The following is a 24,615-nucleotide window of genomic DNA, read 5'->3' as shown; positions in this document are numbered from 1 at the left end:
TATAGAGTAAATTTGCCAGAAAAATGAAAGTCGACAATTCCTAAATCAAAATGTAAAGTGATTTGATTTATTTCATTTGTAGTCATTCAAGGGAAATGTTGCTTTTTCTTAAGAAATAGAAATATCTTGGGACATTGAGACACTTTTTTTTTTTTTTACATGACAAGTACTGGCTCTGTGTGAATCACAACCAGTCACAACGCCAAAGTTACAACATGCACGGAACAGTAGAACATTTATACAGAAACAACAGCATAGAAAGTCAATGGGTAAAAATGTTTTCCCGGTTTTTCTTTTACAAAACAGACAGCCTCAAGACCTACAAACAACATTGTATAAGAGCTGGCTAAGGTCATTCAAATATCTTTTTTCAATTCCCTGGAAACATTTTGTACTTACAAAGACTGATGGCTTAGGCAAGGTTGGGGTCAATTCCACTGAGAGCTTAAACTGTAGAAAAAATATCGTTTGTGTTTTAGGGTAATACCACATGTGGGTTTTAATTAGTGTCATGCTCTAATACTGCTTAAATGTAAGTGTCATATGTGATGTATTACTCCATCAAGGCATCCTGAATCGACCCCAACCCTGTGATACAGTGTTAGATTCAGAGTGTGTGGAATCGGACTGCTAGCAAAAGCAGCAATTCTCACCAGGTTTTGAAACCTACCACGTGTTTTTATAAAGGTCCTGCGGGGTACTAAAAAGAAAGGTCTTTAACCACTTTAGGGTTAAATTTAGCAGCTAACACAACAACCAAATTGTACTGTAGATTTTAACTGAACGCACTTACTGTACAATCCTATGGGACAGCTGGGAGTGCTGTTAGAAGTTAGAGAATATGTGCTCTTGATTTTATTTTGTATTAATAAATGAAAAATAAAACAGTCATAGTCTAGTCCTTAGATTCCCATCCATAGGGACCTCAGTAAATTAAAAGGTCTACTAGACTGTTAGATTTCATTATTGTCAATGGCTCCCATGAAAATGGAGCAGAGTAACATGTCCTAATGAAACAAAAACAAGGATGAAAAACAAATTTCTTTTTGTAGTATTGTGATGGTATTGTGTCACAGTATCACAGTCTAAGTATCAAATCAAACATCATGCTTTAAGTTTCTTTGTACTACCTTTTCTAAAAGCTTTAAAGTATGAAGACTAAAGTCTGGGTTTCAATACTTAGTGTGTGTATGCGGCGCATGGGGATGCATCTGTTTTATATCCCCACAATAAATCTCAGTTTTCTACTGTAGCGGTTGCTGCCTGTTCATGAAGTATTGATTGTCATAATTTTTGAGAGAATCTCAGTGAAAATGGTCCCTGACTGTATCTAAAAACTTAAATTATGATGGGTTGTGTGAGCTGAATGGCCTTTTGTCTTAATATTTTCTTTCTGTTATGTAAATCACTCTGGACGTTACATCTGACTGACATGTGTTTCCTCTCAACTTATGTAAACATTGCGGAATCTTCAAGAGCATTAGGGTGTGACAGGGTATAAGATGTTGAAACAGGTGGCATTCATTGGAATTGACTCTTACAAAACTATGACAAATTGCGTTGGAAAGTTGATCTGGACCAAACATTCACAACATAATATTTTTCTTCTTGATACCGATGTTCTTTTGGGAAATCAACCTGTGTCGCCCCAAGCATCATAGTGTGATAGGAAGAATTACACACATTAAAATAAATGATTTTGTAGGAATGCAACCAAAAGAATATCACCAGAGGCCATCGCAACATGTACAATAGGTGTTGTGCAACGGGATTTTTTCTCATTGAAAAATCCAATCATTCCCTCTTGATCATCCCTTTGTGGGTGACGCCTATGATAATGTTTTCAAAGACAGTTGATTTGTATCAGTTTTATTTATTTAATTTTTTTGCCGTACCCTCCCACCACCCATTAGAAAAGAAAGAAAGAAAAAAAGAATGTAATCCCAATTCCTCCCATGATTTTAGAGTTGTGTTGGTATAATATTTATCACACAGCAGTCAAAACTGCCAACATACTACAGGAAAAACAAAGGCCGGTCTCCCACAACATGCACACATACCTGTCGGAAACCGTTCATTCTTTTCTGTTGAGCAGCAACCTCCCTGCTTTAATGCCCAGGCTTTATAGCAGTGGCACACGCGTACACACACACACACACACAAACACACACAGCTCCCTCTGCTTCTTGCAGTCATTGCTATTCCTTTCACACCTCAGCTCCTCTCACTATGGGAGAGCAGTATGAAATGGTTCAGCTCTTTGATTAAAATGGGAAATGGAGTCAGGATTTGTGATTACACTCATAAATGCAACACAGAAAATGTATGTCAAAATAATTTTTCTCTTGACTTTTGAGTCAAGTTTCATTCAACAGCTACATTTATCATAGTGCACTGGCCTCTTTTTATTTGCACCTTTTACCAGTCTATTTGGGGAAGTGACAAAGATCCACTTTCACTGTAAATATATATTCAGCTGGCTCTGAGGTTCCTCTTTGCTCATCTTGTTACCATTTAAGAAAGCATTGAGGAAAGAAGACGGGTAAGAAATTAAAGCAAAAAAATCTATTACAAATGTTCTACTGTGGTGTTGGGTTACCAAAAACGTTAATGCACCGTCGCATCAAATCTACGAGTCACACCTTAAGCCTCAGCCTATGCTGGCGTTGAGGGGTTTCAGTCGTTGGTCAGGTTGCGGAGGTTACTGATAACAACATTTGTGACCCGCTTGTTTGGAACACTTTGTAATTTCAGTCGAGAACTTAATGGACAAATATTAATATAATTTATTATATTTTCTACTTTTCATAATGACGTATCAAATGACGTATTAAAGGCATCAAAGTCATGGTTTCTGAGTCTGCTTACGTGTGACGCCTGTGTCATTCTGACCAGTTGGCGACAGTCCACCTGCGACTGACCGCATGCGGCCCAAATATTTGTAAACCTGAGTGAACAGACAACACTTGCAAAATTAGTAAGATCTTTTTCTTTCCTTCTTGTTTGGAATTATCAAAAAATAGGTCTGTTTTCAAACATGCCGATTAGCGTGTTTGAATGTGCTTTGTTGCACTATTCATACTACCCATGTAGAGGCATCAACTGTCGTGTTTCTTCGTTCATTTACTCCAATTGTTGGTTTAGGTAATATGTCACTTACCAGCTTTTAAAGCTTTTGAAGATAGTACAAAAATGCTCACACTTTAGCTTTCAAGAGGTTGAGGAGTAACTCTCCTAATATTACCACTGTGAAATATTAAGGGAAACATTATCATTATTTTTCCTTTTTTAGGATTTTGATTGCGATAGGTGCAGTCTCTGTTAGTCTTTTTTTTTTTTTTTACAGTCATTCTTTTAAAAATAATCTTGTCTATTGTGGCAGTTTCTCTCTGTTGTATGTGGCAGTGTAAATATAACAGATAACAGACGATCTAGTTGTGTTTTCCAATTCACTGGGTAACAGTCAAGAAACTCATTCATAATATTCATGGAATGCTGAAGAAATTTTAAAGGACCTTAGACGACAGTGTTGTGTTTAAACTCGTGAATATGGAAAGTTAGTAGTGGCTCTAACATGCAACTGCCGTGTATATATGCCACTAAATGCGTGCATATGTGTGTGTGTGTGTGTGTGTTCTTGTATGAGTTAAGGATATGTCACATGCAGACCTTCAGCACTCTTTATAACAAATCTCTGTTTAGCTGTTACTAGCTATTTTAGATAACTTCAGTCACCATAAAAACTAAATGTAAGTATTCCGAAAAGACTATTTGATATACCTGTATGTATCTTCTGTGAGCGTCTGTGAGAGTGCTTATGTTTAAGTTTGATCAGCTCTGGTAGTGTCTTAACAGTCCATATTAGTTGTTTCTTTAACCTTGTGTAAGTTCAGTGCTATTAGAGTTTCCCTTGATGACTAGAAGAATGTAACGGAGATGAATCGCTCCCCTGGTTTCAGTGCCTCAAACACTTATCTACTATTATGTGAAACTACATGTTCACTTGATTTCTTTCATGTTAGTCAGATGGAGGCATGCTTAGGATCAGTCACTGAAGTCTAAACTTCATGTCAAGTTAAAAGTAAAATCTTGGACGATTTCTCTACATTCAATCGTTTCTTTTGAAATGATACACAAGCAGCTCAACATCTTTTATTTGCTGACTGGGTGGGTGCATGCATGTGTTATCAATGTGAAGTTTATGCAGAAATCAAGATAGTTATTTATGACCTTTTCGTTCATCCATATTGGAGACTCCTGGTTCACCACTATCATCATTGAAAAAATATTTAGAGGCGCTAAGACACCATCCTCTGGCAGAGATTTGAACATATCCATTATCACCACAACATGTTAACCTAGGTACCCTAAAGGATAGCAAGATACTTCTTAAGAGAGAGCAGCCATTATAATGGATGATGTGCTGTAGCCTATGTTAACTGCAGACCCTGTGCCAAGACACTGAACTTTATACATATCACATATGATTATGACATAGCAGACTAGTGAATCACATTCTATAAGGATCTTTCTCTTATCTATATAAAAATAAATCAGGTTAGACAATCTCAAGAGTGTGTTTACATTAATTACCAGTAGATCACTCACTGATTTTCACATTCTCTCTCACAAACATATGCAGACATGCACACGCCTACAAATGTAAATGACTAAGGCCAGGTTTGGAAATAGAGGGCACAAGAAAGTAGCTTATCGGCTTCTAGGTCCTCTTGTGTATCTCCAAGGCTCAAAAGTGAGCTGGGAGTCAATTTAGGAAAGTGAACTTCTTCTTTTTTTTTTTTTTTTTTTCCTGGAGAGTTTGGCTAAAACCATAATTTAGTTGTGTTACATCATTTATAACCACAGCTAAATTTCTTTGCTGACTCTGCTTTTCTGAACAGACCCATTGGCTACTTGGGAGTGCTCTTCTGTTTTGTGGGTGGGAATTACCACAAATAGGAATGAGCTGAAGGAGGGGCAGTGACATTCTCTAATTAAGAAATGTTTCTCTCCCAGAGTATTTATCAGAGCTTGTTGCACTAATGCCGTGCCCAGATAATTTGTGAAATGTGAGACCCTTCGTCTCCTCCTCTTCCTTTGTCTCTGACATATTGAGTATTTCAGCCTATCAGGTGTCTCTATCACAAACACTTTGTTCTTTGCTACTTGTTAGTTTCTGCTTCAATTGTACCTCAGAGGGTTTTATCCAGAGTATTTTGACGCCCCCTCTCAACCTTTGGTCTACGTCCTATCTCAGATCCTATGTGATTCTCGTGAGCTATCCCACGAATCCCCTCAAGGGCAAAAAGACAATTCTGGCCCAGCATCTTCTGGGCTGCTTCTAAATGGTTAGTCCCCCTCTGGTAATTTATGTTAATACTGCGTTTTGGGCTTGCACTAGTCAAGAGACGTTCTGATGGACTGGCTTCAGATATGTCACGGAGGTGCTCATCATCATCCGTATCAGCATCAATGTATTTACTGATGGACGAGTCGTGGAAAGTGAAGACAGTTGGGGCCATGGCAGTGCTTTCTGGAGACTTTGGAGGGGTCCTGCTGCTGGCAGTGGTGTAGATAGAAACTTCAGGACTTAATAGAGAGTTGTCTGACACAACTGAGCTGTCTGAAAGCGGGGACGGTCCTGAATCCCCCTCACTGCGGCCACCCCCTTTAAGGCTTTTTAAAGAAAAGAAGAACTTCCTTGCATTCTCTGGGCATAAGGACTTTGACACAGGAGTCACCATGGGCTGCCCTATGGTTTGCTGGCCGACCTTTGTACTAGAGTGCTGGGACAAAGCTGCAGCTAAACCATAAGTGAAGCGATTACTTTCCTGAAGACCAAGATCTGGTGCTGGACTATGGGGAAAGCGTGGATTTTCTTGGAAATCTGTTGCACAACTGATGTAGCTGTCAATGCTGGATAAGCTTTTCATATCGCCAACACCTTCTCTGGTTCCTATTGCTGGTGGTCCATGATTATGAATAGCTCCCAGCTCAATTTCATCCCTCTGTTTTCCCACTCTGGAGCTCTTGTCTTTAGCATTGAGGTTGGGTTGTGACTGTGTCTTTGCCATCTGATTGTACATCTCCTCTAGCTTCTGGACATTTAACCTTTGGGGACTGTTGGCTCTAGCCTTGGAAGGAGAGCCTAAATCTTGCGCAGCGAAAGAATGGTTTGAACTTGTCTCTGATGCTGCCCTTTTGGGAGTCCATTTCCAACGACTTGGAGAGAGGTGGTTGTCATGAGGCCTTTCACTCTTCTCTATCACAACATCCATTAGCTCTGCACTACGAGCAAAAGCCTCTTTCAAGTTCATAGAAACGATGCTACCATTTCTCTTTGCCCTCTCAAGGGCTTCTCTTCTTTTAACTGCTTTTTCTTGCCTCTTCTGCTCCTTGTAGAATTCAGAGAAGTTATTTACAATAATGGGAATAGGTAGCGCAATCACAAGTACTCCAGCAATGCAGCATAACCCCCCCACAATCTTTCCCAAGAGAGTTTTGGGATAGATATCTCCATAGCCTACAGTGGTCATAGTAATAGTAGCCCACCAGAAAGAAGCTGGAATGCTTTTGAACTTTGTATCCTCCTCATCCTTCTCAGCAAAAAACACCAGACTAGAGAAGATCATGATGCCCATGGCCAGGAAAAGAATAAGCAAGCCGAGCTCATTGTAGCTCCTCCTAAGAGTGAAGCCCAGAGACTGGAGACCCGTGGAGTGACGAGCCAGCTTCAGAATACGCAGGATACGCATGATCCTAAAGATCTGAACCACACGTCGGACATTCTGAAACTGCAGCACGCTCTTATTAGATTCTGTCAGGAAGATGGTGACATAGTAGGGCAAAATGGCCAACAGGTCAATGACGTTTAGAGGACCCTTAAAGAATTTCCATTTATTGGGGGAGGATAGGAAGCGGAGAAGGTATTCCATGGTAAACCAGGCAATACACACAGCCTCCACATGCGCCAGCTGTGGATTGTCTGTGGACTGGCCAAACTCGTCCATGTCCTGCAGCTCTGGAAGGGTGTTCAGAGACAGGGCAATTGTGGACAGCACAATGAAGAGGATGGAGATGATGGCCAGGATCTGAAAGACAAATTTTTAAAAGTAACATCAGTAAAGAGTACAGGACAAGAAATGAGTTACAAAACTGTTAAAAAGTAGAGACATCAGCTGTTTTGTTTAAATTAAAATGCAGAAGGCTCAGAGTCCAGTCCAATAGTTAAAAAAACACATCTCCTATCATCTTTTCCTAAACTAGGTTTCCTTGGCCTTAATGGAAAATGTCAAGAGGATGAGGTGTAGATTGGAAAAATTCTAAAGGACTTAGGAAAAGACAACCATGTTGCAATAAGAATTTAACCACACTTACACTAAGCTGTGATGTGGCTCTGCAAGATGGCAACCACAGATGTTCAATAAATATTCTACAAAAGTACTTTAGATACTCTATCTTTTGTAATTATATCAGACTGTTTTATGAGGGTTATCTCGTAGGTATCATATTACAGGTAATATATAGTATTACTTTATTGTCAAGGTTCATAATTAAGATGAAAAATGTAAAAAAGTTAAATATGTCACTGTCAAAGACCGCTCGTTCTCATCCTCCTGTCCTCAAATGTATCTATATGAATTCCAGTTAGTTCTCAATGAAAGCTGTGGCTCCAAGAAATAGTGGGATTGAATAATCTCCTTTGGGCTGGTGTATCCTATGATAAAGGAGATAAAAGAAGCATTGGAACCCCTTTCCTTAGTATTTGGAGAATTTGAACAACTCCTATTATTGCTGCTGCTCAGATACTTGTGAGTCATTTCACTCAGTTAGGATGGTTCCTAAGCGAAATAGAGTGTTCCACCGGACCCTAAGACTGCTTAAATACACTGAAGGATGTTGGCAAGTTCAACCTCGATGGTAAGTTCATACTTTGCAGTAGTGTTTGCAAGTGTGCCAAGAAGAAGTAGTAGTACTGTATACAAAAAATATTGCTTGTTTAAAATTTTCCATTCACTGCCTTTAGGGTGATTGTAGGTGATTCTGTATGATAAATACAAAATTGATCATTTTCATATGGATCTTTGCTCATTTGTCACCTAAAAATGTTCTGTTTATTCTTAAGAATAAAGAAGAATTTTCTAACTCTAATTAGACATGTAGAGCCTGCATTGTATTAAATACCTGTACAAGCATATTTATAAAAGGTCAGGACTCTAATATGGACGTGCTAACAGTAAAAGAATCCCAATAATCTTTGAGTCTAAATAAACTTTCAATAAATGTTCAACTGAGCGTGTGATTTGCTAAGAGCTAATGGACTGACTCCACTTGGACTACTTATTTATTCATGACTCACTTATCAGGCTTATCCACATGAGTGATTGTGCTCGACTGGATGTTTAGGAACTTCTATACAAAAACACTGCAGCGTCCAATATGGACAACATCCCCTCCAATACATCAACTATTTGATAAAATTAACATAAATTAATTCATCTTGGTTATTTTGTGGATGAAGTCTCATCCATGCATTTGTTAAAGTAAGGAACATCAAAGTTATTCTAAAAAACATGCCCATGCATTTGTTACTTATGAGGTCATCTATCCTATTGTAACCTAATAAGTCTCTGAAGAGCCTCCAGTTGATCTAAAACATTGGTACTGACAGTGAGTATCAAAAGATTATATTTGTCATATGTCAGCTTCCCTTCACTGACTTCCCTTAAAATATAGTATATATATATATATTATATAAAAATATTTAAAATATTTTTCTTCACACATAAAACCCTTGATGACATTTTAAAGAACTCATATTATACTAATAGAGCATGTAGAGCAGATAAGTGCTGCACTTTCAACCTTAAGCTTTTGTATGATGTGTGATTGAGACAACATACGTTCTGTCAATAAGACAACAGCGCTACTAAAATGCTTTTGTTACTTCTTTGTTGAATTTAGTCAATAAAATTACTTGGTCAATTAGAATATCACGATTAGGGATAAGTATATTCTTTTCAAAATGTTACCCTAACCTTCATTGATGCCATTTTGCTGGTTGCCTTGGTTACATGCAAACACAACTCATAATGATGAAACATTGTCACAAGGTTGGCTTCGGAAAATAACATCACTTGGTTTCGATTAGGGTTAGATATCAAAACTGCTTTGGTAGGGGTAGAATATTGCCATGGATAGGGCTGAAATATATTCCTTTTACAATGTGACCATACCATCATAGATGCCATTTTTACCCTTTACACACAGATGTTCTCACGACTGCTAGAAGTCACATATACTTTTAATGTAATTATTGACCGTTATCTGCTTGAATATAGGCATATTTTGGGGAGGAGGACAGTCTTCATCAGTAGAACAAGAGGACAAAGCTTCAAAACTATCTTTATTCTTGCACCAAGGTGACTCTAATTCAGTGTCCTTTATTCTCCTGGTTTTCAGTATCATGTTAATAAACTACAGGGCAGAATTTCATAAAAACTTTGCGAAGATGTGGAACATGGGCAAAGGAAAAAAAAAAAATCTGGTGCAGATCTGCACCATTTGATAAATAGGACACTGTCTATGTGAGAGATGTGGCCTCTGAGTGCCCCTTCAGTTCTACTTTTTTTTCATCCCAAGCGGCAGAGGCAAGCAGACGCCTCTCCTGAGCAGTGTTGGTGATAACGGCGTTACTAACGGTATTATTTTTTTCAGTAACGAGTAATCTAATTAATCACTTTTCCCATCGTTGCAACGCCGATGCCGTTACTGAGAATGTGAAGTGGCGCGTTTCTACAATTTCGTTGAATAAAGCGCACGGTGTGAGTTTTAGCCTCACATCAGCTGCCTGGAGAGAGCAGGGGTGGGGATGATGACACTGTTGCAAATGCGATGATGATTGGCTGGGTGGGCAGATCACGCCCTGCTCATTACATGCTCTGACTGCCAAACATAACAAGTAGTGATGGGAATTTCGGCTCTTGTTAGTGAGCCGGATCATTTGGCTCAGCTCACCAAGAAGAGCCGGCTCTTTCGGCTCCCAAACATCTCTCCATTTTACCACTTATACCTTTTAGAATTCAGCCAAATTTAGCACCGTTTTGACTTGTGATTTGTATTTGAACACATATCACTTAAATTTCAATAAAGTGCTGTCGCCAATTGCATTTACAGTTGTAAAATCCCTTTTAACTCTCTAACTTGCTTGAAGAACCACTGCTACACAAAGCAGATAGAAAATGCCTATAAAAACATAAGCATAGAAATTTAAATAGTACAGCTATTGACACAACTGTCAAAATGCCTCCAAATGCTAGTTCTTTTTCTGTTTTCACTCATCTTTGCTCCACATTCCTCTCTCTCCTTCAGCGCGTCTCTCCCTCCCCCTACCCCCGCCCCTCCCTGCTTGGTGGTATGATCTTTATCAATCCTCACATGACGGGTTGCACAGCATGTACGTCACACCCGTAGCCAACGCCCGCAGCACCCGCAGATACTTTTCAGAAAGCGAAAAGTAAAAAAAAAAAAACGGGTTATGGACGGATGGACGTGAGCCGGCTCCCATCGTTCACTTAAAAGAGCCGTTTCAAAGAACTGACTGACACATCACTAGTAACAAGACAGACAATGGCGGCGTTCCAGGGAAATTCAACGCTTCAAACTTCAAACTGGAAGTACTGGTAATACTTCTCGCCCATTTTATTAAAGGCGAGATTGTTTATGTAACATGCACACTATGCCCTCAAATCTTACAATCATAAGACAAATGATCATTTCCAGTGAAATACGTGCTCGGATAACTGAGATGAGCCCGTATCATTTTCATACAGCGCTAACCACGCTCACTATCCACTACATCAATGGCTTGGTAAAAAACCTTCTGTCCTCACTAAATAATGGAAGAATTAGAGCAAAACATTCTGCATTGGTTTCCCCTTCTAATGGCCTATCTGATTTTTGATGGAAGAAACTTTTCACTTCCTGATATGTGACACTCTGACATGAAAATGCAAGAGCAGAATGTCCTCAGAATCCACCGCACAAAACGATGCTGATGATTCATATCATACAGGTAAAAGAACCGGGAGGTCTTTCATAAAACAGCGTCTTTACACACACAAACATACACTCACTCACACACACACACACACACCTACCCACTCACATTCTACCATTCATGCTAACATGCAAGTATAAGGTGGCAGACCACACCCCCTTTTTGGCAGGGTATTTTCAGCATACACCCCCATTTATATATATATATATATATAATTACTTATAATTGCTTTGAAGTAGCTTGTTGGAGCCCAAAAAAGGTCTATAAAATAGCATAATTAGCATGATGAGAAATGCCTGAGAAAGTGCTGCAGTGCCATTCAGCCTGTTATAAAAGAAAGTTTGTCTTGGAAATTTTGACTCTGGAGACACTGTCATTTGGGCTGTGAAAAGAAATATGCTTTTAATTGTTTAAGTTCATAACTCTACAGAAAGTTTCTTCCAAAGTTTCTTCCAAAATTGAGGACAAAGGGTACAAATCTAGCAGCTCCAGTGTGATGTTAATGCCAAGTTGTAAGAGAGAAGCTCCTGCGACGATGAGTCATTATTAAGTCAACTGTAATCTAAAATGCTTTTTAAAATTTTTTTTTTATCATTAACTACAATATATAATCTAAATTTCTAGTTTATCGTTTTGATTCTTCAAGACATGTCTTTCAACAAAAAATCCATATTGTGTTAACTGTGTTAATTTAGTTTTTTTGTTTCCATAATCTATACTGTTGCACCATCAAGATAAAGAGAAGGGCAACAGAGTAGCATCTGTTGCTTTAGAGGACCAAGAACGGCGTTACTTCATGAACACGCACTGGCTATATTACCTTAAATCTCCAAACAGCACAACTTATAAAGAAATGAGTAGGAGGTTGTTGCTGAAACACTGAACCTGTTTTGACAATAGCCCACACACTAGAGGTTAGGATATCATGTGATGAAATAAATCATATGATAGATAACATACTTTCTCCCAAATTCAATGCAGCTAATACATGTAACAACATCTTACTGATTAACTGGATGCACTGACTAAACACACAATATGAGGTGTAAACAAACAGACCAAAGTCCAGATCATGATACAAGTTCTCCTTATAAATCACCCAGAGGAAATTAACACAAACTGACAGAAAAACAACGATAGCAACCATCATTTAAGAGGTGGCTGATAGAGAGGACCTTGACAACGACCCAATAATTTGGACTCCTAGAGAGAAAGTGATGGCTAAAAAGACAATCCTATCTATGACCAATCAGAGCAGCAGGGTACTGTTGCCATAGCTTCACGGCAGACATGAATAATGACCCTATCTGTTTATTTCCTTCCTTCTGTGCTCCTCTCTCCCTGCCCTGGAGGAAATCTATTTGAATCAAACACTTGAAGAGCAGAGAGGGGCTGGGACTGAAGGGTGAGGGTGAAGCTGACAAGGGCAGCATAAAAGTGAAGGGGTAGAGAAGGTGCAGTGACAATGATTGTCGGGTTGAAGAGAAAATTATTTCAATAAAGCAAATTACATGGCACATTGCTCATTTCCTGCTGTTCCTTTGTAAACACCAGGTATTAAAGGTCACAGACTGGTGGCAAGACACATCGAACTTGTAATGAACCAGAAAAGTGATAAAGACACATTGTTAACAAATCCCAAACTCGAAGCCACCAGAGATTGCAGCTGAGGTAGAGCAGGAAAAAAAGGGCAGAGGTAATAGGATTGAGAGGCTATAAAAAGGTTGCTAATGAAGGCACACTGGTGCTGCTGTGTAATGTTATGGTTATGAGGTTAAGTTCCTCTAGGAAACCCTGCACATTTCCCACTGGGCTATGGTGACCTTGCCTCAGTGTTATGTGTGCACTCACTCACTCTGTCTATTTTGTCTATATCCCTTTCTCTCCTGGCTTGTTTTAATATCACAGGGCTCTAATTTCATAGAACTACTGAACTCCAAAGCTGAGATAAGCCTTTCAGCACACATTAAGGAGACAGCAAACAAACACGCATCTGGGGAAAGCCTGTAGGGAGCTGTAGACGTAATTTCACAATCAACAGAATTACAAACTATTCATGCACTAGGCTCAGTGACCCACATAAAAAAAAAAAACAGTTATAAAACTGACCACACCCAAGATTACCTCCTTTACATCTTACAGTTTGAGCGCTCTTGATTATTTGGATACAAAAAAGTCACTGCCACTGAATGTTCCTTGCTGGCTGAACAAAGGGATGAAAGATGAAGGTAAGGATATTTATAACTGAAGTACATGTAAGTGAGAGATAGATGTATAAAGATGCAGATTGACAGGAAATCCGTTTGAGATACAGTGGCATAATTTTATGTTGCTATGTTGCTGTTGGGTTGGGTCAATTCATCTGTCTATCCAATGCTCAAACAGCAAGTAAACAACCCTGACCTTTGCACTTTTATATACACACAGTATATAGTAGAATAAGTCAAATGAGTAATTCACTATAAATCAGATTACAGATGTGAATGTGAGTAAAGAAATCAAGATTCAGTGGAAACATTCAACGATAATGGATGCATTAGCTAATGGAGACTGAAGAATGTTGAGCAGAATTTAAAAACCATAGTATTTTATATGTAGGAACATTTAGCACTTTCGTATTGGCTTCATTTTTAAGTTGTGGTGGTGGCTGCTGGATTAAAACACTCCCAAGCCCTGCAAAAATGCAGAGTCATAAAGAGGAGATTAGTTGATATTTAGATGCAAGGTAGAAGGTAAATAATGTCTCAGCATCTGATGCGACAGCACTACACTTTTCCTTGTTGAGTTTTACTCATATCCATGTCATTGCCTAACCTGAACCTTACTTTCTAAGTAACTAGTTACAGATTATGTATGGTACATATTGCTTATATTTGAGGGGAAACGCCAGAAAACCCCCATAATTAAATTTGTCATGCATAACACAATGAAATAGAATAGAATTTTTGTGTATAAATTGCATCTCGATATAAACACACAAGCATCTTAACTATTTCTTCATTAGATACAGTGTGTTTTTTTTTACATATTAGGTGGACATCATGTACAACAGCCCTATTACTGTAACATAGATTATCAATCAAATAGCACTGTGCTTAGCTTGAATATGTTAGAATTTTGTGTATTGTAACAGTCCTTTAAAAACATATTAGACAGTAAAATCGTCAGGTATATCAGTGACAACTAGATTTAAATGACAGGCAGCGTACAGGGCTTGTGTTAAACAATTTTGGCCAAGAACTTTGTACATTTTAGAGATACATAGTTTTTTTATTGTATGGATCTAAAAATAATTCAGGAAATTCTGATCTATATCAGAGCTAAAATATAGGTGCGATGAGGCAGATGTTCATGCAACAGATTATTCCATAAAAAGACAACACTGTAGTACAACAGTGGCACAAACAGAGAAAAATAATGAAGCGAGTAGAGTGAGACAATTACAGCCATATCTATTGACTGTTTGCACACGCTAATGCTGGCCACCGTAAGCTATCAGTCAAATCAAACCAAATTAGGAAATACCAGCAAAATACTGAAAATAGTAATGTAATACTTAATGTAGTATTCACGCTGTGGTGGAATCCCCAGAGACAGTTAGGAACTTCTGGGTTCCCAGTGCTCTGGCTGGCACCTTTCTCATGGGTAACAACAGGAGAAAAAGACACACTGGTCTCCTTTAGCAGCAGAAGCTCATGTTCCTGTGAGCCCATTGTCGACACTTTGCCTGCATTCACCCTGAGCAACACATTAGACCAACATAATAACCAGCACTGCTCTCAAACTCCCACCTGACCCTTTGTTCTCAAGAGGTTTTGGTAAAGGTGTATCTGTTTTCGGTTGACTAAATCCAGGTCTTGTTTGAACAGTAAGATCCCCTGACAGCTGACTTGCTTTCCCATCATCCCCTGAGCCACGTCGCAGGCCACAGGGATACCATGCAACACTCTCCCAGTCTCGACTGCCAGCCACTGTCACCATGACAACTCCCTTGAAGCTCGACAGGAGGTGGCTACACGGACCTGTGTGTGAAAAGCAAGTCTGACAGAGTCTCCTTCTTTGTATCTCCCTCACTTCTAGCCCTGATTTGTACCCTACTGGGAGTTTACCAAGCTTTGAACCATTTGCCCTGCTTTGGAATCTATTTTGTCTTTAAGTGTTTCTACTATTTGTGTCAGGTTGCTCTTTGTATTTCATCACAGGTTATTAGTTAATTTGCTTCGTTTTGGCCAATGATACTGAAGCTCCATTTGAAAAAAAAAAATTAATTAATAGCCAACATTATTTTTAGAAGAATAAAATAGCACTTCATAAATAAGTCTGCAAGGCACCATCTTCGTTTAGATACGTTTACACCGTGTGCCACACAAATTATCATTATCACACCGCTGATCTTCATTTTCTTCAAGATGTTGCTGTCAGTGGTCAATAGTATACACGTAATAATGTGGAATAGTTCACACCCCTGATTCCGAATCTGGAACGGCTTGCCTCTCTGCCTGTGAAAGAGACGGGGTTTCCATGGAGACGGGAGGAGACTGTGTCTTCCACATTTCCCCCAGCATGATAGCTTGAAATACACAGACACATTTGCAGTGGCTCAGCTGTAGTCTCCACCCTCCATCACCTCTTAACTATCAACAGCCGAGCCTCGTTTATCTTAACCTCCAACATCTCGTCAAGGCAAATCATTTCTATCATGTGGCTTTTCTTGGGATTTCTGCCAATAGCTCCATGTTCACGACCTTGCTTCTGTGACATTAAGGCTAGGCACCTCCAGCTCTTCTGTGTGTCCTGCTGATGGAAAACTCAAATACTGTATTATGTTTCCATAGCTATCATTAAGTTATCTAAGTATATTAACCACATTCTCAACATTTTTCAATACAGAGATGATATTCAAATTATCCTAACTGACATACCATTATATATAACCATATTTAACTCTTCTTTTTCTTTTTTTTTTGGTTAGTTTTAAAATTCAGAATCCTAAATAAGACTTGTTTACTTTGAGACTGGAGAACAGTCTGAAATAAGCCATATTTGAGGCATTCATCAAACTTTCCTTCAACTCATACAGCCCTAGCATGCACAAAGTGCACCACAATCCTCCTCAGTAAACCTCTAATGTAGGTAGGAAATCTATGCTTGCACCATCCATCTCCTGAATGAATCCCACCTCATCTCCTCTCCCTCTCAATTATTCATGCATTTCAGATGAAGAAGAGAATCCAGACTCAGCATCTATATTTAAACTCTGACTCGTCCATGGTGGTTGTATAAATAGCAACACAATAGGGTCTGGCATGGCGCACCAAAGGAAGCTGTTTTTTTTTTACAGTAGTTCTGACTTAGGGTACACAGTATTTGTATTCGTAGCAACTGAGAGGACAGGAAAGTCAGACTCATCATTATTGTGTGGTGACTTTTCTGAATGGAGGAAATGGAAGCAATAAATCTTTATCTGTAACTGCTACGGTCCATTGAATGTATAAGATATGACTCTGATATGATTGGTTTTCAGTCGTGTTATATGGTAGCATGTTGCCAAAAATATAAAGAAGCAAGAATATCAAATTGTTATGGGATATTGCTTCCATATTAATGAATGTATGATGCAGTTCACGCAGCATTGCAGTACATGATCATTTATTTATTACAGAAACCAGAGAACATCCTGGTATACTTTGCAGACGTCAGCTCTGAACACTAAAAAAAAAAAAAGCAGGAAAAGTAAACACGAGAGAGGCATTGATTTGAAAGAGATGCAGACAAAGAAACACACAAAACTCCTCTACATTTACAGTCAATCAACAACGATGCGTGAATAGATGGCAGCTGCAAGTTGCACAGAGATGACAGTTACCATGGAGATACTGACAGTGAACTTTTAAACATTCAGAAATGGCTGTGAAAGGAAAAGAAAAATTAGAGAAATGGAAAGAGAGGGAGAACAAAAACACTCAAAAACAGAAAAACAAAGCCAAAGAGTTGTTCGACCTCGACTGATAGACGTGAATGTCACGTCTTCTGTTCACGCAGCTGGGGCTATACACACAAAGCACGATTAGTCTTAATCCTGCACTCAAACACGTGCTTACATCACATTCAACTCGTAAAAATTTAACAGTCCATATTTCATAGTTTGTGAAAGCTCAGATTAGTGGTCTTTTAGTGTCAGTGCTGTTAATCCCTTTGAGGGTTACACTCAAATTAATATGCAAATCCTTTAAGTTTGGTAATTGAACAACTTCAATACCTTCTGATGTATTGTCCCCAACAATTCACAATCAGACCATGAAGTCCATGAAATCAGACCTAACCCTAACCCTCGTCATGTCCAAGAGAACATGTTTCTTACCACTAAGATGAGAACATTATGAAGGCACAGATCGTACTTCAAAATGTCTACAAATCAGCATGTAAGGGGCCCCTGTGCTGCTTTAATGTGGATGCATCTGCGTGAAGGTAACTGACTGTTAAGCCCTACCTTGCTCTACTGTTATTATGATTGTTAAACCTTTAATTTTAACTTTGAACATGGGAAGTAGATGTGTCACAAACATTATCCGTCTTTTTAAAAGTGTGTAAGGTATTTCCAAAAAGACTTATTAAGCTGGACAAATTTTTTTGCTTCTAAAATTAGACTGTTACAGGCAAATTTTCTGAGCTAAGCTAATGTTAGGTTTGCAAATGTTAGCTTAGCAATCGTTCTTGGTTAAAACCCAGACTCTATAAATAAGTTTAATTAGGACTGCTGGTGGAGACATCATCAAAGCCAGTAATGAATTAAGCAGTTAGTTTGTTAGTTTCCAGAACCAGTTTCCACTCAATAAATTCCAGTGTTTCTTATCTAGTCATTTATTTATCTGTAACTACCCTTTGCTGTCACAACTGAAGTATGTAAAGGAAGCACTGTCAATGCTGACAAAGAGAAGTCCTTTCAGGGTCACTAAAAAAGATAAATAAATATATAATTTAACTCAGAATCATAGATATGAAACTGAAAAAGACAATATGGTCATTCGATCGAACAGAAATTCCCAAATTCAGGTTGCACAATCATTATCATGATCTAGTCACGTCATTAATATCACATTATGCTTATTTAGTTATTGTTAGATGTTCATGAAAACTAAGCATTCTCAAGTTGACACTGAATTTGAATTAGTTGTTGTTGTTCCACCATAAGTTGAAACTATACCTCGGACGTTGGATTGTTTTGCTTCTAGAAGTTTTTTTTTTCACCAACTAGTGAAAAGACAGCATCCAAATATACATGTTTCTGACTTTGTCACTTTACATAAAGCAATACATATCTAATGTGCATCCTTTGCACATCAAGGTATCAGAAGACTTGTAATAGCCTAGAACAAAGATTAGAGGGGATCTACAAGAAGGGTTTTATTGTTATATCTGTTATGAATGCAGGGTCTCCAGAACAAACTATTTTCACCAGTTCAATATGCACTGCCAAACCATCAGAAAAGCAGGCTTTTAAATTGAGTGACGATAAGAAGGTGGATGGCTCTTCTCTTCTTTAGCCAGAGGAGCAATCATTTTCTTTAGCTATGGAGAGTATCCTTATCGTTGCCATAACAGTATGGTTTGGAAATATGTCATGGGGAAGGGAGGTAGTTTGACAAGGTGGTTGCAGGCCACATAAGAAATGATTGGGGATGAAGTCCCATATTCTACAAGACCAGGTCACAAAAGAAAGGCCTTAGGATTTTAAGGGTCCCTTACCATCCAAGGCATTGCCTTCTTAACATCCTTCCTCCTCAAAAAACAGAAAGCACTAAAAAAAGAACAACCAGATTTCAGTGCAGTGCATACCCCTGAGATATTTGACTCCTCCACACTCCTCAGGAACAAGCATTTTAAGCAACATTAAAGCTTTTAATTAAGGGCTGGTATTATACAGAAGTGCTGATGTTGTTACTAATTCTTCCCCAGGTGCTTCAGAATTGTCATTTCATTATTCATTACCCCACGGGTCTTTGTCATTTTGTGAAGCTCACTGTAACAAACTCCAGTCAAAATTTATCGACATGACAGGAAAGTTCAAAATCTTGAATCTTTTCCAGGATTTTGTTGACTGCATTCCAACTTTTTTTGAGAAATGTTGCTGCCAAGATGACCTAATATTTCTTGTGGAAAAGTAAAATTCCTCACTTTCATTCAAAGGAGAATGCTGCCCAAGTAAATTAACGTAAAGTGAAACACTGCCCACCCTTTACACAGTATCTGAAGTGTGTTCAGTAAGAGGCTTCTTCAGCTACTCTACACAGAAGAAAAAAATTCTTTGAATTTATCACTTAATTTAATTAAATTTCAGTTAGATTGTGAATGAAAATACACTTGCAATATGTAAACTTTCTCTGTCATAGATATTTTCTATTTACTTAAAATAATTGAAGTACAGATTACAAATGAGAAACAAAACTGATTTATTGAAATATAGCCTCACCTTTATGAGTGCTAATGGCCCCTATGGGGAAAAAGGGTTGGGTAGGGACTTGTTACTCAGTGTGGTTGTGTGGCACAACAATGGTCAAACCAGTTTTTAAGTATCTGAATCAGCATTTGTACACTTGTTACTCTTGCAATCATATTAGAAAATAGCAAACCGCCCAATTTTGGAGAACTGAACACAAGGCCGAACCTGCTGACATTTACAGCCTAATCTTTCCATGATGCTTTTCTTTTGTGCTTCTTATACTGAACCAAAATGGATTGTGATAAAAGGCACTCAGACCTATACACACAATTGTGGGACAAAGCGTGACATCTCTGCAGTGCCTAGTTACAGTTGCTAAGACTGCATGACTGCTGTTTAGAGAAAGAGTTTAGCAAGGGGTCAACACAAATTTAAAAAATGTGTTTATTTGTGTAGTTTTCTCTTTTTGTAATCCCGTATATGTGGATTCATTTGGTTTCATCTATCAATCCATCCAATTTCTATAGCTGCTTAATCCAAATAAGGGTTGTAAGGGGGCTGGAGCCAATCCCAGCTGCCATAGGGCTAAAAGGCATGGTACACCATGGACAGGTCACCAGTCCATCACAGACAAACAACCATACATGTTTATACTTACTCTTTAGGTCAATTTAGACTCACTGATTGACCTCACATGCATGTGCGTGTTTTTGGACAGTGGGAGGATGTTGGAGTACCCGGAGAGAACCCATGCACACATGGAGAGAACATGCAAACACCACACAGAAAGGCCCCAGTCAGGATTTGAACCAGGAACCCTCTTGCTGTGAGGCGAAAAGTGCTAAACACCACACCACCATATGGCCCTCATTTGGAGTCACTTGTTGAAAATTGAAAGTAGCTCAAAGCTAGGGTGGAACAATCACTAAGGTGAAAAGCTTCTCACACCAGATGTCAAGTGCCCTCACAATCAGACAGGGCTTGAAAAATGTTTCACCTTCACCTTGGTGGATTCTGTCTCTGAATCCACCAAGGTGAAGGTGGAGTGTCTAACTACACAACCTGTAAATTGATGTGAAATCCACCAATAATTGAAAGCTCTAAAGACAATTTCTGCACCCGTGAAGTATTATGCTGTGTGCGCACACGGTGATGGAAAGGATTGGATGTTGGACACTGTGCAAGGTGGGCTTTTGAATTTCAGGAAAGAGTGCACGAGCAGACATATGGAACGCATCGAAACCCAAGTAAGTGCAATCATCGTGAATGTTACAAAAACATCAAAAGATTCTTAAAAGTCAAACAAATTTGCAATCGCTTGTTTCAGTGACGAATGTGGTGAACATAAACGGTAAAAAAGAATAAACAAAGTGTGAAAAATAAATCGCTAATAACTGTTATATCCCATATTCGACTGTGACCAAAATTATACATATATCTAATTTTCTATGCTCACGAAGATTCACAGCAAATACACAACACAATATACTAAAAATAATATATCCTTATGACGCAAAGCCTGTGAGCTACTTCAATCAAACAACTTGAGTGGTGCTGGAACATAAAATGCATGAAAAACAAACAGCATATCCAAAACATCCTCTGCAGTGAGGCCCCAGCCACTATGCTGCTCTGCTGTGCTCCTGCTGCAGTGTTCATTTCCAACCTATCCTGTAACACTGACGCAAACACTTGCTACTGTTGCTGCTGCTTCACACAGTTCCATGAGCAGGCTGAATCTAAGTAACTGTAGAAGTGTGTTGCTGACGACCCTTCACCATCACAGAGTGAAGTGAAGGCTTGGAGTAAATATTCTGTATTCACATTGAATACATCCATTCCGTGGGCCCCAACTGAGCATGATTTTCTACAGAGAGCAGTGGAGAAAACGGGGACTGAAATGTGATTTAGAGACTGTCCGCCTCCCAAAAACAACCTCATGGATAATTTGTTCATGTGGGCAATCACTACTTATAATTATATTAAAATAACATGCAACTTCTAGTGGTCATGAGAGCAACTGAATGTAAAGTGTCAAAGTGGTGTTCATTAATGTGGCATGGTACAAAGAATGATTTTAGATCAAGGCATCATTAGCAGGCTTGTGCAGAACTTAACAATATTTGGAAGAGATCCATTTCATCTGAATCAGGTGTGTTAAAGCAGGGAAATATCTAAAACCTGCAGGACTGTGGCCGTCGAGGACCAACTTTGGACATCCCTTTATTAAGGGGTATGATCAAACAGTGGTCATTTTGTTAGGAAGACTTGTAGGTGATAAGAGTGCAAGTTTGGACCGCATGATTGGTATGATTCACTGGTGAGTTTTTTGTGGGGTTTTATTCAGTTTCACTGCTCAGCCACAGCAGATATTTTCCACAGATTAGTGGAAATGATAAAAGTAAAACCAATCAAGGTGTAATGCAGCTATATGAGTTGGCAAGCGTATCATCTGGGTTCTGATTTACAACAGAATCTTTGAGAACCATGAGAAAATCTTTTGCTGTCGTGAGAACTTTACAGAGTTGTGAAATCTTTTCAGCTTGTGTATTCTTCCCAGCTTCCATACTGATTTTCAGAAAGAGGAACTTTGCTAACTCATTCTAAATTTTTCATTGTTGCTCAAACAGCGTCAATGCTTCACGTTATGCCTCACAGACAGACACTGATGAGCAATCCACTTAAGGGTTTGCACTGATTCGGAATAACCGAGAGAGTTGCAATATTAACCACTTACTCAAAGACTTCCATGGCATATTTTTACATCCTTGAGTGAGACAGCATTTCACCAGCCAGTGCAACCTTTACCTCCCTTTAACTGTAAAGCTGGAGGTACCATCTCTTTAATAAAATATATCATACACTTCACTGCCAAAACCCTCTGTTTTCATTGATGAAATACATGTGTCTACATATTAAGTAGAGGGGGGAAAAATCTCTGTTTTTTTTCTTTTCTTTTAAGGTCTTGCTGTGTTAAATATTTTATTTTAGCCACGCACATGTTTTCTCAACAGCATCTGTGTCCCAGCATGGCTTTTGTTTGTCTATCTAGACACCTCCTGATGAGAATTAATTGGCAGGATTTGCATTTTTGGTGCCGTATTTTGTTTTCTGCTCTCATAGAAACAGAATACGAGCCAGTTGTTTCTTGTTCTTTTTGCCTGTGGGAATGTGATTGTCCTTTATAGGAGCATAGTCCATTAGTCCTTTCAGTCTAAAGGCAACCCATAACTCAGATACCTCAATAAAAGTAATAATCGAAGGCTTTCCCCACAAAAGTAGAATACGGCTCAGCTGATCCTGAGTTGTTGGAGTCCTAGAAATGAGTCAAAAGTTAATAATGTTTTGCATTGATTAGCATTTATCTACTGTGTGGTTGTATATTTGTCTTTACTTTTTCATGGTTCTCACACTTTAATTAGTTTAACTCTCTCACTTATTTTCAAAAAAGGATTAAGCAATTGAAGTTAAAATCCAAATAATGCTCACAATTAGAAAATATTGAAGAGCCAGAAGGGTGATGGGAAGGGTCTTCCCACACCCCTGTTTCCTGGTTGCTGCACAGGGCGGGAGGGGCCTGAGGATGAATTATTCTGCTGGTTCTGCTGGTGTCTGTGGTGTCTGGGGGGCTGCTGGCCCCCTGATATGCCCGCTATGCCACACCCCAGCGGAGTTGAGGGAGGGAGGACATGTGTTGGACGTGCAAGTGTGTGTGGTGATGACTGGGCCTGGGTCTGGGACTTGCTGTCATCTGGCCTGCTTGTGCTGCTCCCGATGGGGGGTGGGGGTGAGGGGGGTGTCGTTGCCTCTCCCCGCTGCTTGCAACTTCACCCACCTGTGGGCACGTCTTGACTCCCAGGACACTTGGCCAGGGGCACTGGGGCAGGCGCTGGCCCACTGTGTGGCTGTCTCACACATTCATTAGCCCAGTAGCATGCTCGCTAAGCAGTTTATGTGTTATCCTGTGGTTTCAGGTCAGCTATATCCACAGTTGTGTTGTATGCGATCGCCGCTACTTGTGCTTGTTTGTGTTTGTTTGTGTGTTTGTTTTTTCTCTGCTTGTCTGCTTTCAGGTGCTCCTGGAGGCGCTAACGCTGGATTCCCAACAGAGGCCGTGGATTGTCGTCTGTTTTGTTTTTACAGGTGTAGGAGCTAGTTGTCTCGTTTTTGTTTCTATTTTTGTTCTGTTTCCTCTTCTATGCTCTTCTTCTTTCCTTGTCCCCCGGTTCGGTTTGGCTCTATTACATGTTATATATTGTAAACAAAAATAAATAAATGGGCAGTTGATGGGCATCAAGGGGAGCGTAACATTTATAAAGCGTAAAATAACAAGGTACCTCAAAGTATAACCTGATTTAGAGCTTAATATTTAAGTGAGAACTTATCTGTAATATGGAGTAGAGTTAACATTAAAGAGATTATTCCTCCTGCCACGTGAGACCTCACAGTCACAATCCTATGACGCACTTTAATTCCCATAATTGTGAGATAAAGACATTTTCTGAATACCACAACGTCATTGAGTAAGAATACGGTATTTCAAGTGTTCTTGCCACAGGCTAAAAATATGAGTGAGCATTCATCCCTTTTCAAGCACTGTTTTATTTTCCCTTATGTCACAAATCTGTGTTTTGATTTTCTATTTTGCTGGCTGAGACTTAGTCTACATGTCAGGCAGGAATTTTTTCCTTTATGTTTACAGTCTCCAAGCCTGCAGGTCTTTGATCACAGTTTTTTCTCCTTACAGCCCCCCCACACTCCCCTCCTCTTGGAGATAGTGACGTCTTCATGTTTTTCACAAAGTGCTCATTTGAACAAAGGAGCTTGCCAAGCTTTGAAGCAGCTATACACAATTCTTGACCACCTCCGACGTGGCGCCATATATTACTCCATGGAGTGAAAGTGTGCTCTATTCCTCTGTGATAATCAGGCAGCAAGTCAGAGCTAAACTGCTAAAAACTGCAGGTCCTCGCTGACTTCTGAAACAAATAAGTCCCAACAGAGCACTGCATTAGAATGCCAAAATTTCAGCAGAAATAAATGCACCGGGCAAAAACACATTTTTCTTCTCTGAAGCTCATTTCATGAGCTCAAACTCTACAGGGGATGAATCTTT

The 24,615-nt window shown here is 39.2% G+C and overlaps 1 protein-coding gene across 3 annotated transcripts in view; it reads right to left on the bottom strand.

Annotated features, from left to right (window-relative positions):
* Window positions 1-45: 45 nt before the first annotated feature.
* Window positions 46-24,615, bottom strand: part of kcnb1 (potassium voltage-gated channel, Shab-related subfamily, member 1) — a 39,610-nt gene continuing 15,040 nt past the window's right edge. For all 3 annotated transcript variants that reach the window (XM_072382028.1, XM_072382026.1, XM_072382027.1), the window contains exon 3: window positions 46-7,091. In XM_072382028.1, coding sequence (XP_072238129.1) covers window positions 5,193-7,091 — 1,899 coding nt within the window. In that variant the 3' untranslated portion in view covers window positions 46-5,192. The remainder of the gene's footprint in view (window positions 7,092-24,615) is intronic.

The sequence above is a fragment of the Leuresthes tenuis genome, unplaced genomic scaffold (assembly GCF_036924035.1).
Source record: "Leuresthes tenuis unplaced genomic scaffold, fLeuTen1.0.hap1 SCAF_3, whole genome shotgun sequence".
Classification (NCBI taxonomy): Eukaryota; Metazoa; Chordata; class Actinopteri; order Atheriniformes; family Atherinopsidae; genus Leuresthes; species Leuresthes tenuis.
The sequence above is the reverse complement of the archived record's forward strand: the minus strand, read 5'-3'. Positions and strand labels throughout refer to the sequence as shown.